The sequence below is a fragment of the Ursus arctos genome, unplaced genomic scaffold, assembly GCF_023065955.2.
Source record: "Ursus arctos isolate Adak ecotype North America unplaced genomic scaffold, UrsArc2.0 scaffold_17, whole genome shotgun sequence".
NCBI classification, from domain to species: domain Eukaryota; kingdom Metazoa; phylum Chordata; class Mammalia; order Carnivora; family Ursidae; genus Ursus; species Ursus arctos.
The window spans coordinates 53,296,125-53,319,517 of record NW_026622841.1 but is presented as its reverse complement, the minus strand read 5'-3'; the positions used below and the strand labels follow the sequence as shown (position 1 = coordinate 53,319,517).

Here is a 23,393-nt window from a genome sequence, read left to right as displayed (position 1 = left end):
CTACACAGAAATGGCATAGTTTCCAGTAGCAATCTTATTTTCTAAGTCTTCTCTTACCTCTCTAAGGATATGAATTAGAGGTTCATCTACTTTTTAAACTTGCTGGTTTAAATCTTCTGTTCCTTATATTGTCTCTTTTCTCAAACTTCATTTTTTTTGTTATTGTTTTTGCTTGTTTTATTATTGATTTATTGGGTTCTTCAGATCTCTGGTGAATCTTAGTTGTCCTTTCATTTTTAAGAATAAGGTCCTGAGAAGCAGAGTAAAATCTCTGGGTGCCCTAATGGAGCTTGTGAAATTGTGAGCATCCCTGTGGGGTGCTGAGATGTTAACCAGAATGTTTTAGTTGGGTGCCCCAAAATGCCATAATTAAGACTGTTGGGTCGGTTCCCACAGGAAACGCTCCTCTTCCTCCTTCTGACTGGGGTGTGTATGTGGGGGGCGGGGGGTTGTGGGAGTTGTTGAGGGTGGGGCAGAGGGCTGCCTGCAGTTTGAAATCCAGGTACTGCATGTGGCTGTTGTTCTATGAATAGGCTTCATCACCGTGTAAGATCCCAAAGTCTGTACCTTCTTTGTTTCATCCTGTCCAGAGACTAAATCCTCCAGCCTTTAGCCTTAATGTGGTAGGAATAGTTGCCTAGTTGTATGAGGCAAAGTAGGTGACCTAGTGTGCCTAACAGTTTCTATTAGGACTTGAAAACAAGCGTCTGCTGTTAGCCCCACACTGCTGCCTTCAGAATTATCTGACGCCTGCAGTTCCCGAAGCTTTCCAGGGTTCTATAACATACATTAACTTACTCCTTTAACAGATTTGTTTTGGCTTTCTCAGTACTGTGAAGTCAATTTTCATTCATTTATTTCCTTTTTTTAAATGTTTTTTTTTATTATATTATGTTAGTCACCATACAGTACATCCCTGGTTTTTGATGTAAAGTTCGATGATTCATTAGTTGCATATAACACCCAGTGCACCACGCAATACGTGCCCGCCTTACTACCCATCACCAGCCTATCCTATTCCCCCACTCCCCTCCCCTCTGAAGCCCTCAGTTTGTTTCTCAGAGTCCATAGTCTCTCATGCTTCATTCTGCCTTCTGATTAACCCCCCCTTTCTTTATCCCTTTCTTCTCCTACCAATCTTCCTAGTTCTTATGTTCCATAGATGAGAAAAACCATATGATAATTGTCTTTCTCTGCTTGGCTTATTTCACTTAGCATTATCTCCTCCAGTGCCGTCCATGTTGCAGCAAATGTTGAGAAATCTTTTTTTTTTTTTTTTGATAGCTGAGTAATATTCCATTGTATATACAAATCACAACTTCTTAATCCAGTCATCTGTTGAAGAGCATCTCGGCTCCTTCCATGATTTAGCTATTGTGGACAAAGCTGCTGTGAACATTGGGGTACATATGGCCCTTCTCTTCACTACGTCTGTATCTTTGGGGTAAATACCCAGTAGTGCAATGGCTGGATCATAGGGTAGCTCAATTTTTAACTCTTTATGGGACCTCCACAGTTTTCCAGAGTGGTTGTACCAATTTGCATTCCCACCAACAATGTAGGAGGGATCCCCTTTCTCCACATCCTCTCCAGCAATTGTTGTTTCTTGCCTTGTCAATTTTTGCCATTCTAACTGGTGTAAGGTGGTATCTTAGTGTGGTTTTGATTTGAATTTCCCTGATGGCTAATGATGTTGAACATTTTTTCATGTGTCTGTAAGCCATTTGTATGTCTTCATTGGAAAAGTGTCTGTTCATATCTTCTGCCCATTTTAGGATTTGTTTATTTGTTTCTCGCGTATTGAGTTTGAGAAATTCTTTGTAGATCTTGGGTACCAGTCTTTTAACTGTAGTATCATGTGCAAATATATTCTCCCATTCCGTGGGCTGTCTCTTAGTTTTTTTGACTGTTTCCTTGGCTGTGAAGAAGCTTTTTATCTTGATGAAGTCCCACAAGTTCATTTTTTCTTTTGTTTCTCTTGAGTTTGGAGATGTGTCATGAAAAAGGTTGCTTTGGCCGATGTCGTAGAGGTTGCTGCCTATGTTCTCCTCTAGGATTTTGATGGATTCCTGTCTCACATCGAGGTCTTTCATCCATTTGGAGTTTCTCTTTGTGTATGGTGTGAGAGAGTGGTCAAGTTTCATTCTTTTGCATGTAGCTATCCAGTTTTCCCAGCACCATTTATTGAAGAGACTGTCTTTTTTCCACTGGATGTTTTTTCCTGCTTTATCAAAGATTAGTTGCCCAAAGAGCCGAGGGTCCATTTCTGGGCTCTCTATTCTGTTCCATTGGTCTATGTGTCTGTTTTTGTGCCAGTACCATGCTGTCTTTGTGATCACAGCTTTGTAGTACAGCTCAAAATCCGTCATTGTGATGCCCCCAGCTTTGTTTTTCCTTTTCAACAATTCCTTGGTGATTCGGGTCCTTTTCCGGTTCCATACAAATTTAAGGACTATTTGTTCCAGTTCTTTGAAAAATGTCATTGGTATTTTGATCGGGATAGCATTGAAAGTGTAGATTGCTCTGGGTAGCATAGACGTTTTAACTATGTTAATTCTTCCGATCCATGAGCATGGAATATTTTTCCATCTTTTTGTGTCTTCTTCAGTGTCTTTCAAGAGTGATTTGTAGTTTCTAGAATATAGGTCCTTTACGTCTCTGGTTAAGTTAATTCCAAGGTAACGTATGATTTTTGGTGCTATTGTAAATGGGATGGATTCCCTAATTTCTCTTTCTTCAGTCTCATTGTTCGTGTATAGAAATGCAACTGATTTCTGAGCATTGATTTTGTATCCCGCCACATTACTGAATTGCTCTATAACTTCTAGTAGTTTGGGAGTAGATTCTTTTCGGTTTTCCATATAGAGTATCATGTCATCTGTGAAGAGAGACAGTTTGACTTCTTCTTTGCCGATTTGGATACCTTTTATCCCTTTTTGTGGTCTGATTGCTGTTGCAAGGACTTCTAGTACTATGTTGAATAATAATGGCGAGAGTGGGCATCCTTGTCGTGTTCCTGATCTTAAGGGAAAGGCTTCCAGCTTTTCCCCACTGAGAATGATATTTGCTGTAGGCTTTTCATAGATGGTTTTTAGCAATCATATCATAGATTGAGGAGTGTACCCTCTATCCCTACACTCTGAAGGGTTTTAATCAGGAAAGGATGCTGTATTTTGTCAAATGCTTTTTCTGCATCTATTGAGAGAATCATATGATTTTTGGTTTTTTCCTTCTGGATAAAATCTATGACACTGATAGATTTGTGAATGTTGAACCACCCTTGCATCCCAGGGATGAATCCCACTTGTCATGATGGATAATCCTTTTAATGTATTGTTGGATTCTATTAGCCAGGATCTTGTTGAGAATTTTGGCATCCATATTCATTAGGGAAATCACGTAATTCCAAGCCTCACTCAAAAGAATAGAAAAATCTAAAATGCATTTTTATATTCTCATCTCAAGAAACTGTAACAGCAATAGAGGATCAGGCCTAATCCATGCACATGAAAGCAGTTGATCAAGATTAGAGCAGAAATCAATGAATTAGAAACCAGGAGTACAGTAGAGCAGATCACAGGACTAGAAGCTGGTTCTTTGAAGGAGTAAATAAAATTCACAAACCGCTGGCAAGACTTATCCAAAAGAATAGAGAAAGGACCCAAATTAATAAAATTATGAATGAAAGGGAGAGGTCACAACCAATACCAATGAAATAGGAAGGATTATTAGAAACTTTTATCAACAGCTTTATGCCAATAAATTAAGCAATCTGGAAGAGATGGAGGCCTTCCTGGAAACCTATAAACTACCAAGACTGAAACAGGAAGAAATTGATTTTTTAAACAGGCCAATTAATTATGAAGAGATTGAAACAGTGATAAAAAACCTTCCAAAAAACAAAACACCAGGACCAGACGGTTTTCCTGGGGAATTCTACCAAACATTCAAAGAAGAAATAATACTCCTAAAGCTATTTCAAAAAATAGAAACAGAAGGAAAGCTACCAAACTCATTCTATGAGGCCAATATTACCTTGATCCCCAAACCAGGCAAAGACCCCATCAAAAAGGAGAATTACAAATCATTTATTTCCTTTTAACACTTCCAGGGATTTCTGTTGACATTTCTCATCTGCTTTTGTCTTTTTACAGATTCTCAATGTGGCCTTATATCCTTGTACTGGTATTGTTTTTTGTATTTATCTTATTTTACTTTTTTTGCATAAACTACATTTTATTTATCCTGTTTTTAAAAACGTTGTGTTTCTCTTTCCACTCAGATTAGTTACTCCTCTCAAGGAAATCGCAATTGGTGCTAAGCCCTCTGTATTAATTACCATGAGCTAACTAGCATATCAAATGACTCCAAAAGTTTAGCACCTTAACACATTAAGAATTGATTTCTTGGTTCCTCTAGTAGTACAATTATAGTTAGTTCTGCCCCATGTAATTATCCTGGGACTGGGGCTCTTCCAGGTCCTTGGGGATCTTTTGGCAAATCCTGAAAGTGGGAAAAGAACTGAAGTCTGCACACAACTTTAGGGGCCCAACTTGGAAGTGACTTATAACATCATTTCTCTCCACATGCATGGGCCAGAACTCAGCTACATAGCTATACTATCAGCATGGGAGTCCAGGAAATTTATTTTCCCAAGAGGAAAAGGAAAGTGGTTGAACTATTAGCAATCCTATGCTATCTGTATTTTGTTAATTCCCATATGATTGCATATACATGTACACATACGTACTCATACATCCATATATTTGTGAACCCATGTCCCTTTAAAATAATCACTGGGTGTTATAAGCAAACAATGAATCATGGAGCACTACATCAAAAGCTAATGATGTATTGTATGGTGACTAACATATCATAATAAAAGATAAAATAAAATAAAATAATTGCTTGTGCAAAAATGGGATTTATTATATACATATTTTTCCATTGTCTTTTTATCTTGCTCAGCTATGTCTCATGGCAGATCTCTTCCAACTCATTTGGTATAGTTCTGATTCTTTATAAAGGCTGCATAATATTCCATCATATGTTGTATCAAAATTAGTTCAGCATTTTCTCTGTTGATAAGTATTCATTTAAAAATACCTTTGTTGACATTGTGGTGGCATTTAGAAGGGAATAGCGCTAAATGTATATGCTCATTTCTACATTTTTAAATTGGAAGTCTAGCATTCAGACTGGCTGTGAATGTATGCTAAAGGCAAGATTAATTCCAGAAATAATACTATAATAATTTATATTTTGAGAGGTAATAAAATGTAGTTTATAGGAGTAACAGCAATTGGTTTCCATAGATTCTCTAGAGTCATTAATTTGCTGGACATAATATTAGCAATTATCTTTGATGTTTGAGGAACACATAGAAATATTTTAGCAATTTATGTTTTGATACCAAATAACTACTTAACTTTACTTCATAATTTCTTCACAAAGCTAAAATTACATTAGCAAAATTTACAGTATAAATAAATCTTGTATTTATTTGCGACATTAACTGTCAACTTTTTTAGGCACACAGAATTCCTATATTTTAAATGACATTTTGCTGTTTCCTATGGATAGATTCTGTTGGCATAAGGAATGTAAGAGTTCAGAGAAAAATGTGTATTATTAATTAATTAATTAAACAAACAGATAATAAGTACCTGTTAAGCGTGAGGCCCAGCTAAAAGCTAAGGATATAACAAAGAACAATACAGACATAACATGTAAGGATTTTTAGTTAAAGAATATTACTCAGTGGAATATTGTGTAGTTAGTGAAGCTGAGAGAAAAATAGAAGTATAGAATAACCAGTATGTTTTCGGTAATGTGAGGTATTGAGAGAGACAGATGGACAGAGACAGAAAGAGAGGGTGAGACAAAGGGGCAGAGAGGAATAGAGGCAATTACCCCGTCTTGAATGCCTGTCATTTACCAAGCACTGAATTGGATTAGGTACCTTGGGAGCCGTGGTCCTTTTGGAGACACGTTCTGCTGGGATCTCATCCAGTGTAGTCCAGATTGTTGTTTTTTTACTGAAAGTGATTTCACTAGATAGAGAAGAGACTTTATTGCCTTAGTCTATTCCTAATACACTTCATCTCAGCCATACTTTGAGCAGAACAATCAATTACAAAATGAGCTCCTTGATAAGTACTTGAAGTACTCATAGTTTATTCTATAGATCGAAAGCTCTGTCTAGGATCTGATGATCAAGAAATAAATCTGACATACTGTTATAAATACTAGGGAGTCTAACTTGTATCCTTTGGTCAGAAAAGATATTTTAACTTTGATTGCGATGAGCTGAACAGGAGTCCAAGACTTCTGGCATTTAAGGTACCATCACTGTGAGGTCAGTTTCAACCTATTTTTTGAAAACAAAATTGATTTCACCTCAATTAGGCATAGCAGTGATTGAGATAACTGATTGTCCTTATGTCTTGTATTTCTTTTGTCTTGTACTAAATAGTGCACCACTGTCTAACAGGGCAAACTAGCGTTTCCGATGTTAAGATCGTTTCCACAAAAAGCCGCTCCATGTGTGCAGAACCTACCGAGAGGAGTCAGTGGGGACTGTGTGCAGTCTCTACCATTGCCAGGCCTGGACTTTCGGATGTGTTCCTTCCTGCCTTGTCAGAGCTTCCTGAAATGGGGAAATAAATAGGCAGTGGGAGGGGCATTCTTAGAAAATCCACTCTCTTGAAATGATGGCCAAAGCCTGTGAGGGCTTCAGCATGACTAGTTCTATGGCTCTCATTCCCTTGTGGGTGCTTCCTCTTGGCCTTAGTGCCCGGCAGCCTACAGAGCACTCACCAGACCTCAAAGGGACTCTTCAGATGTCTTGGTTTCTGTCGCTTGCAGGTCAGGAGACCAGGGCTCTTGCTTTGGGTTCGTTATTAGTTGTCGTGACTTAGACAAGTCACTTAAAATGCCAGGTCTCACTTTCCTCATCAATACAATGAAGAGTTAGATGAAGTGCCCCCTTAAACCCATCAGTATTCTGTTTGTGCTGACTGAACTTTCTCAGTAAGACTCTTGACACATCCTTTTTTATTGCTGGTTATTAAACAGGAGGACTATTGTCCATTACTTGAAAACTGCTTGACCTGGGATGCCTATGATTTTTGGTTCCTGGATTGGCCACTGATATAATTATGGTTATCATGCTTCTCTGGGTTCCATGGGACAGGTTACACAGACCAGAATGCCAGGAACTTAAGGGCTTGTGCTATTTATTCGTTATCCTAATTCTTTAGACTGTTTCAGGGGCTAAACTATGTTTCTATTGAGGCTATTGTTCCTGGAGGTAAAATAATGGAGGATGTGGTTATAAGAAGAGTCTATAACCAATCTGACACATCAGATCTTTCTAATATGGAAGCAGCAGTTGAGTATTGCATTTGCCTTGTACAGACGCCACAGATGAGATGGCCTTCCCTTGGCACTGTCCAGTCTGGAGTGCTATTTGGAATCTCGCCAGTACTGGTGTGGGAGCGTCAGCATGGCGCCTCTGACTACCACCAATATTAGCAGGCAAACAACTTTCTATCAGCGTTCCATTCATTATTTTGAGACTAGACCAATATAATTTTGGCTCACATATCTGTCTTTCGTGGCCACCACCATATCAAGTGCAAACTTATTAAGAAATACATTTCAGTCATTCAGCAAATATTTGCCAAATATTTATTGAGTGATAATCACATACTAGGCACTGTTCTAGACTCAGAGAAAATGGCAGTGAAGTGAAAAAATCCCTGTTATAAGGCAGTTACGTTCTTATAAAGTGAGAGAACAAATATTAAAATATTTATATAAGACGTTAATTGGTGGCAAGTGCTATGGAGAAAAGTAAAATGGGTAATGGGGTTAGGAACGGCACATGTATTTGGAGACGGGGGTTTTATATATACAGGCAGTTAGGGAAGGACTTACTGAGGATGTGATATTCAAGCAACAACTTAAAGGAGGTGAGGTGGGCAGTCTGGAGGGTCCATGGGGAGAACTTCCCTGTAAAAGCACAGCGAGTGCAAGACCTTGAGGAGGGAGGAAGTTGGCTGTGTCCTAGTTGGATCTGGAGCAGAGTGAAAGGGAGAAGAGGTCGGAGTGGTAAGGACTTGCTTTTCCCTGAGTGATAGAAGTAGCCCTTGGAATGACATGATTGAGGTATGTTCTAACTTACATTTAACTTGGTTTGACCTTAAGTTTCTCCGTTTTTGTGCCCATCCCCATACGTGTATCCTCTTTACGGGCTTTTTCTTGACCCTCAATTTTTGTAACTCCAACCACTGGGATTGACCTCCATCTCGAAGCTTTTTCACACAGCGCTTTCTCATCGCCCTCTTAGGATAGCACATTCTGCGTATCCGGAATAGTCCCACTGCTTCTCCTAGAACAGTTCTCAGCTCTTCAGAGAAGCCTCTCCTCCCTGAGGGCGCAAGCCCTTCCACTCCACCACACCTCCTCCCTCCTCTGGCTATCATCTGGTTGCCTTCTAGTTATTTGCTAACATTAATTGAAGAGTTTGTCACCTGGGTCTTCCTCTTCTCCAGAGAACTGCCAGTACCATGGGAAAATCCAGAGGCTGCCTGGCAGGTGCCCTGCTTTGTAGTTCCTTGATCCAAACATCTGACACATTTTCCTTGTTTGGTTTAGCCACCTGTGCCCACAGCCACACCGTGGACCTCATCTTTTCTCAGCTTTTGCCCATCTCTGAAGTGCTAATCTCTCATTAGTGTGGAAAGAGGTGGGACGTGAATAAATGTATTTGTATCTACGAGCCTGCCTCCAATCCAGTGATGTTCTCACTCTCACCCTTGCCATTCTAGGCCTTGGCCTCCAGGGGGAGCTCACACTCCCAGTCCTGAGACCTTGGAGGTTGGACCTGCTTGGACCATGGAGCTCTGGGTTACAGTACTAGGGGGAAACAGTGCTTGAGTGTGTGGGTAATGGAGTCAGACATAATTGTTCAAATCCCATGTCTTCCACCTCCTAACTGTATAACACTGAGCAAGTTGCTCATGTTCTCTCTGAGCCTCACTTATAAAATGTGGATGAAAAGCCACACCTCACGGTCTATGTGAGGAATAAATGACTTAGTGTAAATGGAATACTCAGTAGAGAGGTTACTAAGAAAGGGAAACCAGTTAGATATTGCTTCTTGGAGACAAGTGAAGAGGTTAAAGGCTATTGTTCCATGGAGTGGTCTCATATATTTCTTGAAACTAGAAGGAATTTAAACTTTTGAAAAGCTTCTGTCTCATTGCCACACAGCTGTGTGAAAGTATCTGTTCTTGCCCCTTCCTCTGTTCGTCCACTTCTGACTCCCCCACCCCCAGGTGGAGCAGGACTCAGGGTAGGGTCCAGGAGAAAGACAGGGGAGCAGGTGGCTTTTGCAGGCCCCCCTAGGCAATGAGACATTCTTCTCTTCTTGGGCTCATTGAACAGGGAAAATGTACATAATACATGTTTTCCTTTTTTTGTACATACATAGCTCATTTCTGGAGAGTGCCGTAGAGGCCGTTATTGCATCAGAAACATTTAAAACAGTGACAGTTTTTTATTTTCACTTACTGATCACAAAAAGGGTGAAAAAGATGATTTCTTTCATAGCAGCCTGCAGTATTTCTTCAAGGGGCTGGAGCAGCACTAATTGCTTCCCCTCTTAGTCACTGCACGTTTGTTCATTCCTCAACCCACCATACGCTGCTTTCTTTAGTCACCATTTCATGGAATCTGCTGCCCAGCCCCTGATGAGGAACCTAAAGCAGGGAGGAGGGGACTCTGGGGCTGAAGGGCGAAGTATGAGCATATTCAGAACCTGTGCAGAAATGTGGAAATCCAAAATACAAGGAATGAGTTTGGACAGTCATTAAAAATATGAAAATATGAGCTACAAAAGTAAATGAAGTATAGAAATAATTAATGAAACAGAAGGTATGTAACAAGGACATATGGACAAGGACAAAAACCCTAAAAGAGCTTTTTAAAAAAATTCCGGCTTAAAACATGTTTACAAAAGTGAGATAAAGCAAACCAGTTATGAAAGTAAATGTAAATGTTTTCAAAATCCATTTAGAAGATGTTTAAAATAGATATACCTGAAATAATATAATTTAAAAGTAAAAAAGATGGGGAAAATTTTATCAAGAAAACAAAAATAGAAAGTAACAAGATGGCATACAATTTAATTTTTAGTAAAAAAGAGGAATTTGATGCAAAATGCAATCAAGGTGTCCAAAAGGGACATTTTTTTCTATGTTAAATAAAAATCACAATTACTTGTGAACATCACATATGCTTTTCTGTGCTAAGTAATGTAACATCAAAGCATGAGAGACTATGGACTCTGAGAAACAAACTGAGGGCTTCAGAGGGGAGGGGGGTGGGGGAATGGGATAGGCTGGTGATGGGTAGTAAGGAGGGCACGTATTGCATGGTGCACTGGGTGTTATACGCAACTAATGAATCATCGAACTTTACATCAAAAACCAGGGATGTACTGTATGGTGACTAACATAATATAATAAAAAAATATTATTATAAATTAAAAAAAGATAAAAAAATATGGAGCAAAATACCCCATGATCCAGCAGTTTTACTCCTGGATGCGTTCCAACGGATGTGTATATTTCTGGTCACCAAAGAGAATGTACTGGAATGTTTGCAGCAGCACTCTCCATAATAGCTCCCACATCACAACTACCCAAATGACCATCACCAGTAGAATGGATAAATCAATCGTGAGACCTTCACCCAATGGACTACTATACGGCAGTGAAAACAACTGTTCTGCATACAGCAGTCCCCATGACCCTCACAGTCAGAGTGCTGAGCAAAAGCTGTCCACTGCAAATGAGCACATACTGTATGATTCCACTTACACAAAGGAAAAAAATGGAACAAGCAGAGCTAATCTTAGAGGATGAGAGTTTCTCTTTGCAGAGAGGGGGCAGTGACTAGAAGAGAGCACGATGTGAAGGGGGTGTCCTGGGTTCTGGTCACAGGGTTGTGCTAATTTTGTGAATAATTTTCAAGCTGTTTATTTGATTTGTCTATTTTTCTTTAAATATATTTTATTTTAGTAAAAAGTTTAAATACGAAGAAAAAATTACCAGAGATAGTAGAGCACTGCAGAAAAACTATTTTAGAGATTTTTAGCACATTGCTTCAGGCTTTTTACTTGAATAAAAAAATAGATTTTTTAATAATATAGCTATTTACATTGAATTCGTGCATACTGATATTATACCTTAAAACATATACGTATGTGTATCTACATACTTAAAATCTTTTTTAACTGTATATCCAATATTAGGCCAAAAAGAAATCCTAAAGTCCCCAAACAGGACTTGTACAGACCATGTGACATTCTGAAACTGCCATGTGCTAAACTAGATACTATTATTAAAAATTTTAAACAACTACAAACATTAACCGTTTGAGATAGCTCTTAAATAAATATTTGGTCACTGACTAAATGAAGGTGACAATTACAGATTGTAATAATAATTGTTTTTGAGAAAATAAAAGTGAGAAAAATAAATATTTTATAAAAGTTTGTCCAGGTGTCTAAAGCTGTATTCAGGGGCAACAATAGTTAAGTTCATAGTGTTGAATGCTTCTATTATTTAAAAAATGAAAATAAATTACTTTTCTTTGTAATTCAATTTGACAAGTAAAAACAAACCTAAGGGAAATATGAGTAAAGTAATAAGAGTAAAAGCAACAAATGAAATAATTAGAGAAGAGAAGCGAATACAGTAGAGCTGATGAATAAATCTAAGTACTTATTCCTTTAAAGGAAAAAGAAAACAGCACAATAATAGATAGTGTAATGTAATTAGGAATAAAATAACACAGATGTAGAGAGAAACAAGAAACCCAATTTTTTTAAAATATGGAGTGCTTTATGCCATATTATACCAATATGTATTTTTATGTTGCAATTACAAATGGTAAACCTGAGAAATTGTAATTACAGAGATGTAATTAAGGGAATAAAACCCTAACAGATGCAGAAGTATTGGAGGAATTAGAAAGATTATCAGTTCATGGTCTGAGGTCAGACAGTGATTCTGAGCTTTTTTCAAACTTCTAAGGAGGGCTTCTGGGTGTAACCTGGCTCTGCCGAGTATGCACAGCACCGTTTGACCTTGGCCAACCTACTTAACCTTGTTGAGTGAATGAATAAACCAGTGAGTGAGTGCTCGCTTGCCTTAGTGGGGATGAACTGGCCCTCTCAGATAAAATAGACAAGTTAGGTAATGTATGTGAGGTTCTTAACATAAGGGCTATTAAAGAGTGAGCATTCAGTTAACAATAGGTCAGCTGTCTTATGGTACATGTGAATCAAAATGTCAGTGAATAATCTTTTGATATGTACATGTATTTTTCAGGTTATCCTGATCCAGAAAATTTTTCCTGGACAGACTATCTGGAAGCTACTCAAACTAATGCCGTTCCTGCCAAAGTTTTTAAAATGGTAAGTTTGTATCTGAATACACTCTCACCTTTAAGCAATGCACATGTTGACTTCATTTGGCAGTTTTAAATTACTCTAGATTTTTCTTTTTAAAGTCAGGTGTTATTTTCATAACCGATTTGCCTTGTTTTCGATTAAAACCACAAAGGAGGTGACTCACTTACTATTGTTCCTCTACACGAAAGGAATGATGATTTCCGTACTTGAAAAGCCCAGTAGCTGGCCCTAGTGTAGTTGAAGGACCTCACCAATTTCAGATGAGGGTGGGGTCCTTCATTTCTGCTTGTATTCATCCCTCAGGTGGGAACTCTGAACGTTCACAGTCTTGGGGACTGTTTGAATGTCCATGATGCCATAATAAAAAAGGTGAATTGTATGTAGCCTGTGTGTGCCCAGCTTTTCTCCATTTTGAGGGAAACATTGCTTTAGCAGTTGTTAGAACACCAATTTTTAAGTTCAGATTTGTCCTTAATACATTTATTCCGGGTTGAACCAAGCAAAAATTATTTGGTAAAAGACAGTGCATTGATAGTCTAGTTAGAGATATTTATGTCTAAAGTGGTTTTCAAATTGTTCCCTTTCAACTTGTGTGCTCTGGGCTTTCTTGACACATCTTTAATCGGAATTTTATATAGTGAGCTTCCACATACAATTTCATTTATAAAAAGTTTTCTAGGGATCACAAGGGACTTGAAACAAAATGCTATTTCATTTTTTTAAAAAAAATCATCATGTAGTAGGCTGGATTTGGAAAATAAGTGTAATCAAATTAAGAAGGCTAGAAGTCCTGGAGTGCTTGAAAGGACTTTAAGAATTGCAAAAACTCAATAAGCAAAATACCAGCTGCTTGTACTATCTTTTTCTCTTTTGCTTTCTGTCAAAACTCATTTTACTTCTCCAAGAAGAAAATTACAAGAAAATGAAATTATGATTCAGTTAAAAATGCAACTTCCAGGCTCTGACATGGGTTATTATGGGTTCACCTCACGCTATACATCTTTGGCCTCTGCAGTATGAAACTGTTACCTTTGTTATCAGGACAGCGACCTTGGGGAGAGCAGAAAGATTTTCAAGCATCAAAGACCTAATTATAGTCCGTGTACTCCATTTAGTAGATGTAATAATGCATTTTGAAAGAAAATATGCTTCCACAAAAGCTGGAGAGAGACAAACCTGGTACTGGAGAAAGATCTGTTTATTACTCATGTCTCATGAAGGCTTTATTTTCCTGTTGCCATTTCTAGACTTGAGGAATTCAATACACTTTCATTTTCAATAAGGTCAGTTGAATTCTTTTATGTGTAATAGCTTTCAAAGTGAAACTTTTTGCCATCCTATGAACACTGTTGGAGTTGTCTTTTGACTTTGATTTTTGGTTTTTAAATTTCCTTGGTGTCAATGATTTGGTAAGTCCCAGTGTATTTTTTCCCATTCAGTTTTTTTTTAAGTGTTTTCTGAGTGTCCATCATTATAGACTCCTGGTTCCTAGCATTTTAAGAGTTGGAAGAAAGCTTAAATTAATGCAGTTTTTAACGTGCTTATGTTACAAAAGCACAGGTTATGGCTTTAAATTACATTGTGGTATGATTTTTAAACAGTTTAACTATGAAGGTCATGCAGCTTTTATCTATTTTAAAATTTGGATTTATAAAGGATTATGTTTATCTTTTCTAATTATTTACTAAATAATTTTGTCTTCTTGGTCATACACTCCAAAACTGGGCAGTGAGAATAGTCAACAGCTTCTTAATTTATAAAGTTAATTTCAGAGAAAAAAAATCTAAACAAATAAATAAACTGTTAATAAATTAGAAACTTTTCTGAATCTTGTGATCAATGAATTTATGATTTACTCTCTTTTTAGCATCTTGAAAATGACCAAAAAATTCTTTCTTCTGTCACAGGTTTTAATAAAACTGGATAAAATAATATGCATAAGCCTTATGTGCCCTTCAACCTGAATTCCAGTTGTATGAAGGGTCTGAATGCAAAGTCAGAAAAGTTGCACTTTAGAAAGCATGCGTGTCTTGTCTGAGCAGTTGGGTTTTGCTGACTTTTGCTCTCATGACGTTTCAGCGGACGCCCCACGGTTTTCTGCCGAGCATGAGACTTGAAGCGGTGGACAGACGGAACCCTAGGCTCATTCGAGTTGCTACGGTCATCGATGTGGATGACCAGCGAGTAAAGGTACGCACTTCCGGGGAGTGCGCTGCAGGTGTCCCCACTCCTCCTAAGATGCTCTGGTTTCTTGGCACAGTGGGAGAAGAAAACTTCCACTGATACCATTCCTAGTCCCAGGTCCTGGATACAGAGATTGCTGGCTGATGTGCACCTGACATGGAGAATCTAGATTAGACACAGCTGGTTTTGAGAGGGATTCTAACATGTTCCTTTTTGGATTTGCTCTTCAGACTTTATACGTTTTTACTTTCTTTTTTTTTTTTCTTTTTTTAAAGCTTCCTTTTATTGCTAGTGTCAGCTTTTTTTTTTTAAATAGTCATTAAACACCTTAACAAGAACAATTAAGTCTTTATTTTCTACTGTTCTTTGTTAGATCAAAGAAAAATGAGCAAAAGGACTTTAGTCACCGTAGCTAAAACAAAAATTTAGATTTTGAAGAAAATATTTGCTGAACAGATTTCTATACTGTCCTTATTGTAAAATCTATTTTTTTAAATACACACATCTTCAAAATGAAATTTTCTTAAAACGGAAGCTTTTCATTTTTTTTATAGAGAGCTAACCATTGTGGTAGTCAATAAATCTACAGCATATGGCAGTTCAAAATTATTTTCCATCCAAACACAGTTTATTTCATACTAATAAAAAGATTCAAGTCAACTACTTTTAATAGGCATTATCAAGAAAGAGGCACTTAAGTTTGATATAGTTTGCTATGATATAAAATAAATCTTTTTTGCTATATGCTGAATTTGAAAACAATTTCTATTTCATCTCATAAAGAATAATCAGTACATATATTTTAGTAAAATTTAGAGATGAGTATTTCACCATAGATTATCAAGAATTAGCAATATCTTTTATTCTTCTTGACAAATGAAAACAATTATGCTGAGCACTATTCAGGACTAATACATTATAGGTATTTTCTCCCACATATCGTGTTTTTAATGTTTTATTCTATACTGAATTTTGCTTAAGAATTGCTTAAATTCTTATTTGTGGCTCTTCATGGCTTACTCTTCTAGCACTTTCTCTGGGAATGACTTTGGAATATCATAATTACTTTATAAATTCAGGAATAATATTTTAAGCTTTTACTTATAGGAAGAGAGACAGAAAGAAAGTGCGAGAGAGAAGGGAGAGGAAGAGGGAAGGAATCCCAAGCGGACTCCACGCTGATTGCGGAGCCCCACACGGGGCTCGACCCACAGCCCTGAGATCATGACCTGAGCTGAGACCAAGAGTCGGAAGCTAAACTGATTAAGCCACCCAGGCGCCCCAAAATTCAGGAATATTTTGTCATTGAAAATGAGCCTCAGGTTTTTTTCTCTGAATTCTCATTTAACTTTCATTATAAAATTATTGCATTTATAGGAAACATTCAATCTTAATAATACATCAAATCTTAGAATTTTAACTGACAGATTATTTTCTTGTGATTCATAAGATACATACTGTGTTATCTGTTGAATGTATTTGCCACCTTATTTATGTGATCATATTGGGTTAACACATTACCTTAAAATAATTGAAAAACTTTAGTTCCTAAAGTGAATTTAGTGTATTTCTTATTTACCATCTCAACACTGATCCTTTTAATATCTGAGAATTTAGCTGATCCTTCCAAAGAAATATTTTGTGTATCTTCTCCTTATTCTTTCTCTTTCATGGTAATTGCCTTGTCCTTTACTACAGGGAAAGAGTTGAAAAGTGCTTGGTCCCTTTGACAGGATTGGAACCTTAAGTGTTATCTCTGTGGTTGTGAGCACAATGAAAATCCCGTTAGGATTTTAGGACTAAATTAAGTTGTGTTTATGCAGCTGATGCTCTCTGTCTTGCGAAAAGTGCTTTATAAAATGTGAAATGAATTGCTTCCACATACCATTCAGTCTGTGAGAATATATCAATCCTGGAATGGATATAAATGTCTTAGGGCTTGTGGTGCACTTTTGGTCTCACGAACAGCCTCTGCCTTCTTGCAGCCCATTCCTGGGATGGACCCTTCTGCCATGGACCCTCCATTCTGCACCCTCCCCTAGTCAGCCCGGCAGTTGGGAACATGCTTGTCCTTTCCCATGAGGTACAGGGCGAAAGATTGTGGGCTGGCAGTTTTCCGAATAGAAACAAATCATAGAGGAGATTGAGAAGTATGGCTTCAAATTCCATTCATCAATGTTCCAGACGTGAAAAAGGCATTGAAAATGGGCGTCAGGTGTTTTCCTCTGAATTCTTGTTTGAGGAAGTTGGAGGCAGTGGGTGGGACTATCTCTGCAACTGAGAACACAGTTGAAACTTACCTGATCTCCTCATTGTCCAGCACATTCCTCTGTTCATTTACTAATATGCTGACCATATTCTTCTATAGTTTTCTCTTATTATTATTTTTATTTTTTATTGTAATTTTCTCTTTTAAAGTCCGTATCCTTCCAAGACTGTTTTTATCATTGATACTGGCACATAATAGGTGCTTAATATATGTGTGAATGAATGAATGTGTGAATGAATGAATGCGTGAAGGAGTGAATGGCATTGCATATACTCTGGCATCCTGTTACTTGAGTGTGTGAAATAATTGTGTTAGTCCAAAAGTACTCTTCTCTCATTCTTCATTCCTCTCCTAATTACTCTTCCACTGGAAATCCACTTCCGTGTAATGTACTGGAAAGTGACGCAGGATCCCCTGATCTGGGTTGGAATTTCAGCTCTGACTTCTTGAATGGTGTTATTAAGTTGGTGGCTATTCAGTATATTTGAACTCTTCCTTATCTGCAAAGTGATGTGGTTAAGAATGCCTATCTTGTCGGCTGATTGTGAACATTCAGTGAAGTAACGTATGCAGAACACCCCAAAATTTGCCTGACTCTAGCACTTCAGGGCTTGCTGATATTATCAGCCAGTGCAAACACCCTGTGCTGCTCTAAGTGCCTTTAGCGTCTGTGTTAAGGAAGAGGCCTCATGAATGTAAGTGCATCGGTAGATGGGTAAGGAACAAGGCCACGCTCCCTGGTGGGTTTGATTAGAATTCCCCTGGGAGGGCACGTGTGTGCCTATGTGATTGCGCTGCATCCCCTCTCTGACTGCTGAGAGTCGAGTCAGCCTGTCGAACCCAAAGAATGATACCAATGATGATGATGATGAGTGTGATAGCCGTTTGTATCAGACAACACTCTTGTGAGGGCTTTATGTGCATTAGTGTATCCTTACAGCAATCGTGGGATACGAGGTGTGATTATTAGACTCATTTTATAGGTGAGGAAACTGAAGGCCAGGGAGGTTAAGTAATTCGTCCAAGATCACAAGCTGGCATGTGGGGAACCAGGTTTATACCCCAGCTTTTCAACAGAGGTTTTCCACTCTAGAGCTTATAGTCTTCCTACTCCTAGTCCTCTTATGTTCTGCTTGTTATCATAAATATCCCACTTCATGACAGGAGAGCAGGTGTGGAGGGTGGGGGCTGAGTTCACTCCTCACCCACCCTACTTTGTCCTTTATGCTGAGCCCGCATTGCCTGTCCTCCCAGGAGGTTCGTGTGACGGTGCTGACACTCCCTGGCAGAGCGGAGTAGATCCGGAAGACTAACTTTCTTCCTTTCTGCCCCCCCCCCAGGTATGTAGTTGCCCTTATGTGCTTGATTAATTCTATTTTTTAAAAAAAGATTTTATTTATTTATTCGACAGAGATAGAGACAGCCAGCGAGCGAGGGAACACAAGCAGAGGGAGTGGGAGAGGAAGAAGCAGGCTCATAGCGGAGGAGCCTGATGTGGGGCTCGATCCCATGACGCCAGGATCATGCCCTGAGCCGAAGGCAGATGCTTAACCGCTGTGCCACCCAGGCACCCTGATTAATTCTATTTTTAAAGCGGCTTTTTTGAGATATAATTCACACACCATAAAATTCACTGGTTTTGAGTATATTCCCAGAGCTGTGCAGCCATTACCACTATCTAAGTTTAGAACGTTGTCATCCCCCCAAAAAGAAAGTTCATACCCCCTAGCAATGACTCCTCAGCCTACACTTCCTCCCAGGTCCTGGCAATCACTAATGGGCTTTCTGTCCCTATGGATTTGCCTATTCTGAACATGGAATCATGTAATGTGTGATCTTTTGTACCTGACTTCTTTCACTTAGCATAACGTTTGAAGGTTCATCCATCTCGTAGCATGTATCAATACTTCATTATTTTTTATTTCTGAATAGTATTCTATTGTGAGGATCTACCACATCTTGTTAGTCCATTCATCATTGATAGACATTTGAGTTGTTTCCATTTTTTTGTTATTTTGAATAATGCTGCTGTGAATATTTGTGTATGTTTTTGTGTGGACATGTTTTCATTTCTCTTGGGCATGTCTCTCAGGGTAGAATTGCTAGGTCATATGGTACCTCTTTGTTTGACATGAACTGTTTTCCACAGTGACTGCCCCATTTTACATTCTCACCAGTAGTATATGAAGGTTTTATTTATTTATTTTTAATTTTAGCTAGCCTAGTGGGCTTATGTGTGTAGATACAAAGAATCTGAATTACTACGGTTGATGTGTGACCACTAATCATATGTTGGCCAAAAGGAGTGGGGTCCAGTGACTTCCTAGGGGCTGTAGTAGTGGAAGTAATAACAGTAGTCAGTGTGATGTCGGGCTCAGAAGTCACAGAAGTAGGATCAGTAGAGTAAGAAGACCCAGTTACTGAATACGGACTTCGTTCCAGATATTCAGCCAAGTATGCGACATATCGTACCTTTATCTCCACAGCAACTCTCTGTTAAAGTTATATTTTTATTGAGGTCTAACTGACATGTGACACTATTAGTTTCAGGTGTACAACATAGTCATTCGCTATTTGTTCACACTGCGAAAGGATCACCGCGGTGAGTCTAGTTACACAAAACTCTTACACGTACATGTTATTTCTTCTTTATAGTTGGCGTAGAGACTTTAATAGTCTAAGACTAATTTGAGCCAGTTTTCCCAGTCAGAGATGGAAGAACTGGGTGCAGACTTAGATGTTTCTAACTCCAAAGCCAATGCTCTCATTTCAGGTATTACCCTGTAGCTGTGATAAGCCGTGGGAACCAGAGACCATCAGTTGTCGGTGTTGGTGGGACGGGACAGTGGTAGTCTGATTCAAGATATCCTCCACTCTTGCTCTCTTAAGTCCACTGGTACTAGTCAAGCCAGATACTCTGATTTTCATACTGAAAATACTAATTTGGTCATGTATGGTTCACTGGTAGCTGAGTTACAGAGCTCTTCTTGCTACGGCAGGGTTTTCAGATGTCGTTTCCCCTTGTGTTGATTACTGTGTTTATTAATTACCATGGTTACTCTAATAAATACTTATGATGTACTCAGTGTGTATCATGTTCAATTTATAGCCAGCTATTATATTTAATAATTATTCTTTTGTTTGGTTGCACAGCGTACTCTGTTATATCTGAAAGCCCATTACTGTCACCTTATCAGCAAATGCACATTAAATCACAATAGACGGATGGATGCTTTTAGGAAGTTTAGCCTTTATTTGGGGAAAAAAAATGTATTCTTCTACAAATAAATGTAAAGGGAGGACTTAAAACAGAGAAATATTTGATAAATATTTGCCCTGTGGGAACCAAAGCTAAGCTGTGAAATGCATTATAAATGAATTCCAAATAGATGCTTTAGGAAGTTCTCCTGAATCATTAATAAATTGAGTGTCTTCAGCAAGCCTTTTCATATTTAATGCATTAACTGGATGTATTTGTGGCATTTCTAAATGAAATAAGAGCATCACGACCAACAGAAATTGTCATGGTAAGTTGTCTACTTGTGTGACTAGAAACTGTTTGGAATTTTTGTTCAGGCCAATAAGTTCAAAGCTTTTGTTTGGAAAAAAAAAAAAAACACCCTGCAGGTGGATTAGTGCAAAGCAAAAGTCCAAATACAAGTCAGTGAATGTTCATTTTAATTAAGCGTTTCCTATGCTTCGAGAAAGTTGCTTGACCCCTATGAATCCTAGTTTAATTATCTGTCAAAAAGGGAGCAGAATTGGAATATATCATCTCTCTTGCCACTGTCTCTAGCTGGGATGCATTTTTGAAAATGGTTTTGAAATATGAGGACAGAACAAGACACTAACATTAAAAATGACTGTCCTTTGAGCTAAACTTCTAATTAATGCCCATTAGAGTGCCACAGTGATTGATGACTGTCTTCATTTGGGAAGGAGACTGGGACAAATTTCAAAAATATTATGACCAATTAATAAAAAGATATTTTTTAAGAGTAGGTGAGACTATAAATTAGTGTCAACCCTGATTTCCAGAAGGGTTTAGGCAGGTAGAATGCCCTCCCTAGTAAAGGTGCATTCGTGTAATTATGGTAACAACAAACAGCAGCTATAATAAAGTGAGTGCTGGCTAACTCGGATGAGGTGCCCACATGCTGCCGTTTATGTACTTCGCATTTTCTTACTCTCTGAATCCACACGGCAGCCCTGTAAGGGAGAGGCGGAGAGACAAGTGCACACAGCTTAAGCCACTTACACCAGGCCGCCCAGCTACAGCTACAGCTGGAGTTCCGAACCCGCAGGGCAGCAAGCATCTTTTCCTGTAAAGGGACAGCAAGTAACTATTTCAGCCTTTATGGGCCTTGTGGTCCCTGCCGCAGCTGCTGAGTTCTGTGGTTTTAGCACAAAAGCAGTCCTAAACAATAGGTAAGCGGATGAGTGCGGCTGTGTTCCTGTAAAACTTTGTGGACACTGAAATTGGAATTCTATATAATTTTCACATGTCACAAAATATTTTGATTTTTTCCAGCCATTAAAAAAATGTAAAAAAAAATGTAAAAACTGGGGCACCTGGGTGGCTCTGTTGGTTAAGCGTCTGTCTTCAGCTCGGGTCATGATCTCGGGGTCCTGAGATCACGTCCTGCATCGGGCTCCCTGCTCATCAGGGAGCGTGTTCTCCCTCTTTCTGCTCATGCCTTCTCTGTCTGTCTCTCTCAAGTAAATAAATAAAATCTTTGAAAAACGTAAAAACCATTTTTTAGCTTGGGATGCATAAAAACAGGTAATGGGCCCTGTTTGGCCTGTGGGTTATAATTTGCCAACTTCTGTCTTAATAGGTATACCAGACTGATTCTGCTATGAGATGAGCTTGCTAAGTTGGTATTTTAGTACAAGCAGTTTTGTATTCTTACCTTATTTTCTTAAAAATATTTTTGAGCCAAACCACATCTATGTTTATTTTCCAATCTAGTTTCGGATATCCATTAGAAAGAGGTAGAAGAGATGGGGCCTACCTTGTAATCAACAGCTTCTAGACTTAAAATATATTTCACCTAGAATCAGTTGGTTGCTATCTGTTCATTTGATGATTTTCATTGTGAATGTAGGCAAGCTCCCAAAATGATGTATAATCTTTCACAGAGCAGGCATCCCTGTCGCTAGAATTATGTTCTCCAAGAACTTACCTTTAGTGTTTTTATTAAAGTCAGTGTATGCAGAACAGAACCGTAGGCCCAGCAGCACAGCAGGGAAGAACCGCCTAGGGAGGAATCGGACGTCCCACTCGGGAGCCGTTGCTGGCACTGCTTAGGTAATCCTTGCCCAGCCCCCTTCTTACCAGCCTGACCTGCAAGATCGAATGAGATCCTGACATGTGATTATTTGGCTGGAGGCATCAGCTTAGTCATGAGCTGGATAGAATAGAAATAGAACATTTCACAGTTTTCTGTGCAGAACACTGCCTGTGTAGAAACTTCTTAAATAAAAGATGACGATGTCGTAGCACTAGTTGTTCTTAACCCTTATTTTAGGATTATGCATTTCTTTGAGGGTCTGAGGGATGCCCCAGACTGCTCAGCTGCACGCACGTACCTCTGGATACAAATGCTGGATTCTATTTGTGTTTCAAGGGTTACTGGACTTTTTTGTCAGGATCTTATTTAAGACTAACAATTCTTAAGTTAAAAAAGGTCCCCCGTTCTCTGTACTCTGCACTTTATTCAACGCTTTGTATTTCCTCAGAAAGTCCGAGCCCTCTTCCCTGCCTCTTGTTTCCCAGACGGTGGGTCAGAGCCTGCAGTATGGACTCACTGTCTGCCTTCAGGGCAAACGAGAGTCTGTTGGATTCGTCTCGGCTTTGGAGGAGACATGCACACTTTCTGCTGTTTTCCTGAACAGAAGCGTACTATTTCTGACCAGCGGCAGCTTTAACATTCCACGTGCCCTTACTAATACTGATACTTAGCTAATTATGCTGAATATCGTCTCTTTTTCTCACATCTTTCTTTATAAGTGCTCTATTTTTACCACTGGAAGAATATCTATCAAAAATAAATAAGTGAGCAAAAACACCCCAGAATAAAGTGACTAGGCAAGATGGTGAAAGCATCTCCCTTCCTTGTTCCGAAATCCGTGTCATTTCTTGTGTTATAAGAAAAGACGATAGACTCAGGAAAATGAGCTGCTTCTGTGAGAAGAGAACAGATAGATTCTTACATTAATTTATTTCTAAAATGGAGTTGTATTATTTTCCCACTGCCACTGTAACAAATTACCACAAACTTAGTGGCCAAAAAGGACACAAATGCATTATATTTCTCTAGGTCAGAGGTGTCACTAGGCTTAACCAAAATTTCAGGAGGAATTCCTCTTGGAAACTCTGGGGGAATCCTTTTGCTTGCCTTTTCCAGTTTCTAGGGGCCACCTCCGCTCCTTGGCTTATTTCCCTTTCTC

General features: G+C 38.6%; 1 protein-coding gene across 5 annotated transcripts in view; it reads left to right on the top strand.

The window, feature by feature from the left end:
• Positions 1 to 23,393, top strand: part of L3MBTL4 (L3MBTL histone methyl-lysine binding protein 4) — a 416,634-nt gene that overhangs the window by 176,891 nt on the left and 216,350 nt on the right. For all 5 annotated transcript variants that reach the window (XM_026496009.4, XM_026496008.3, XM_026496010.4 and 2 more), the window contains 2 exons: positions 12,405 to 12,490; positions 14,567 to 14,677. In XM_026496009.4, coding sequence (XP_026351794.2) covers positions 12,405 to 12,490; positions 14,567 to 14,677 — 197 coding nt within the window. The remainder of the gene's footprint in view (positions 1 to 12,404; positions 12,491 to 14,566; positions 14,678 to 23,393) is intronic.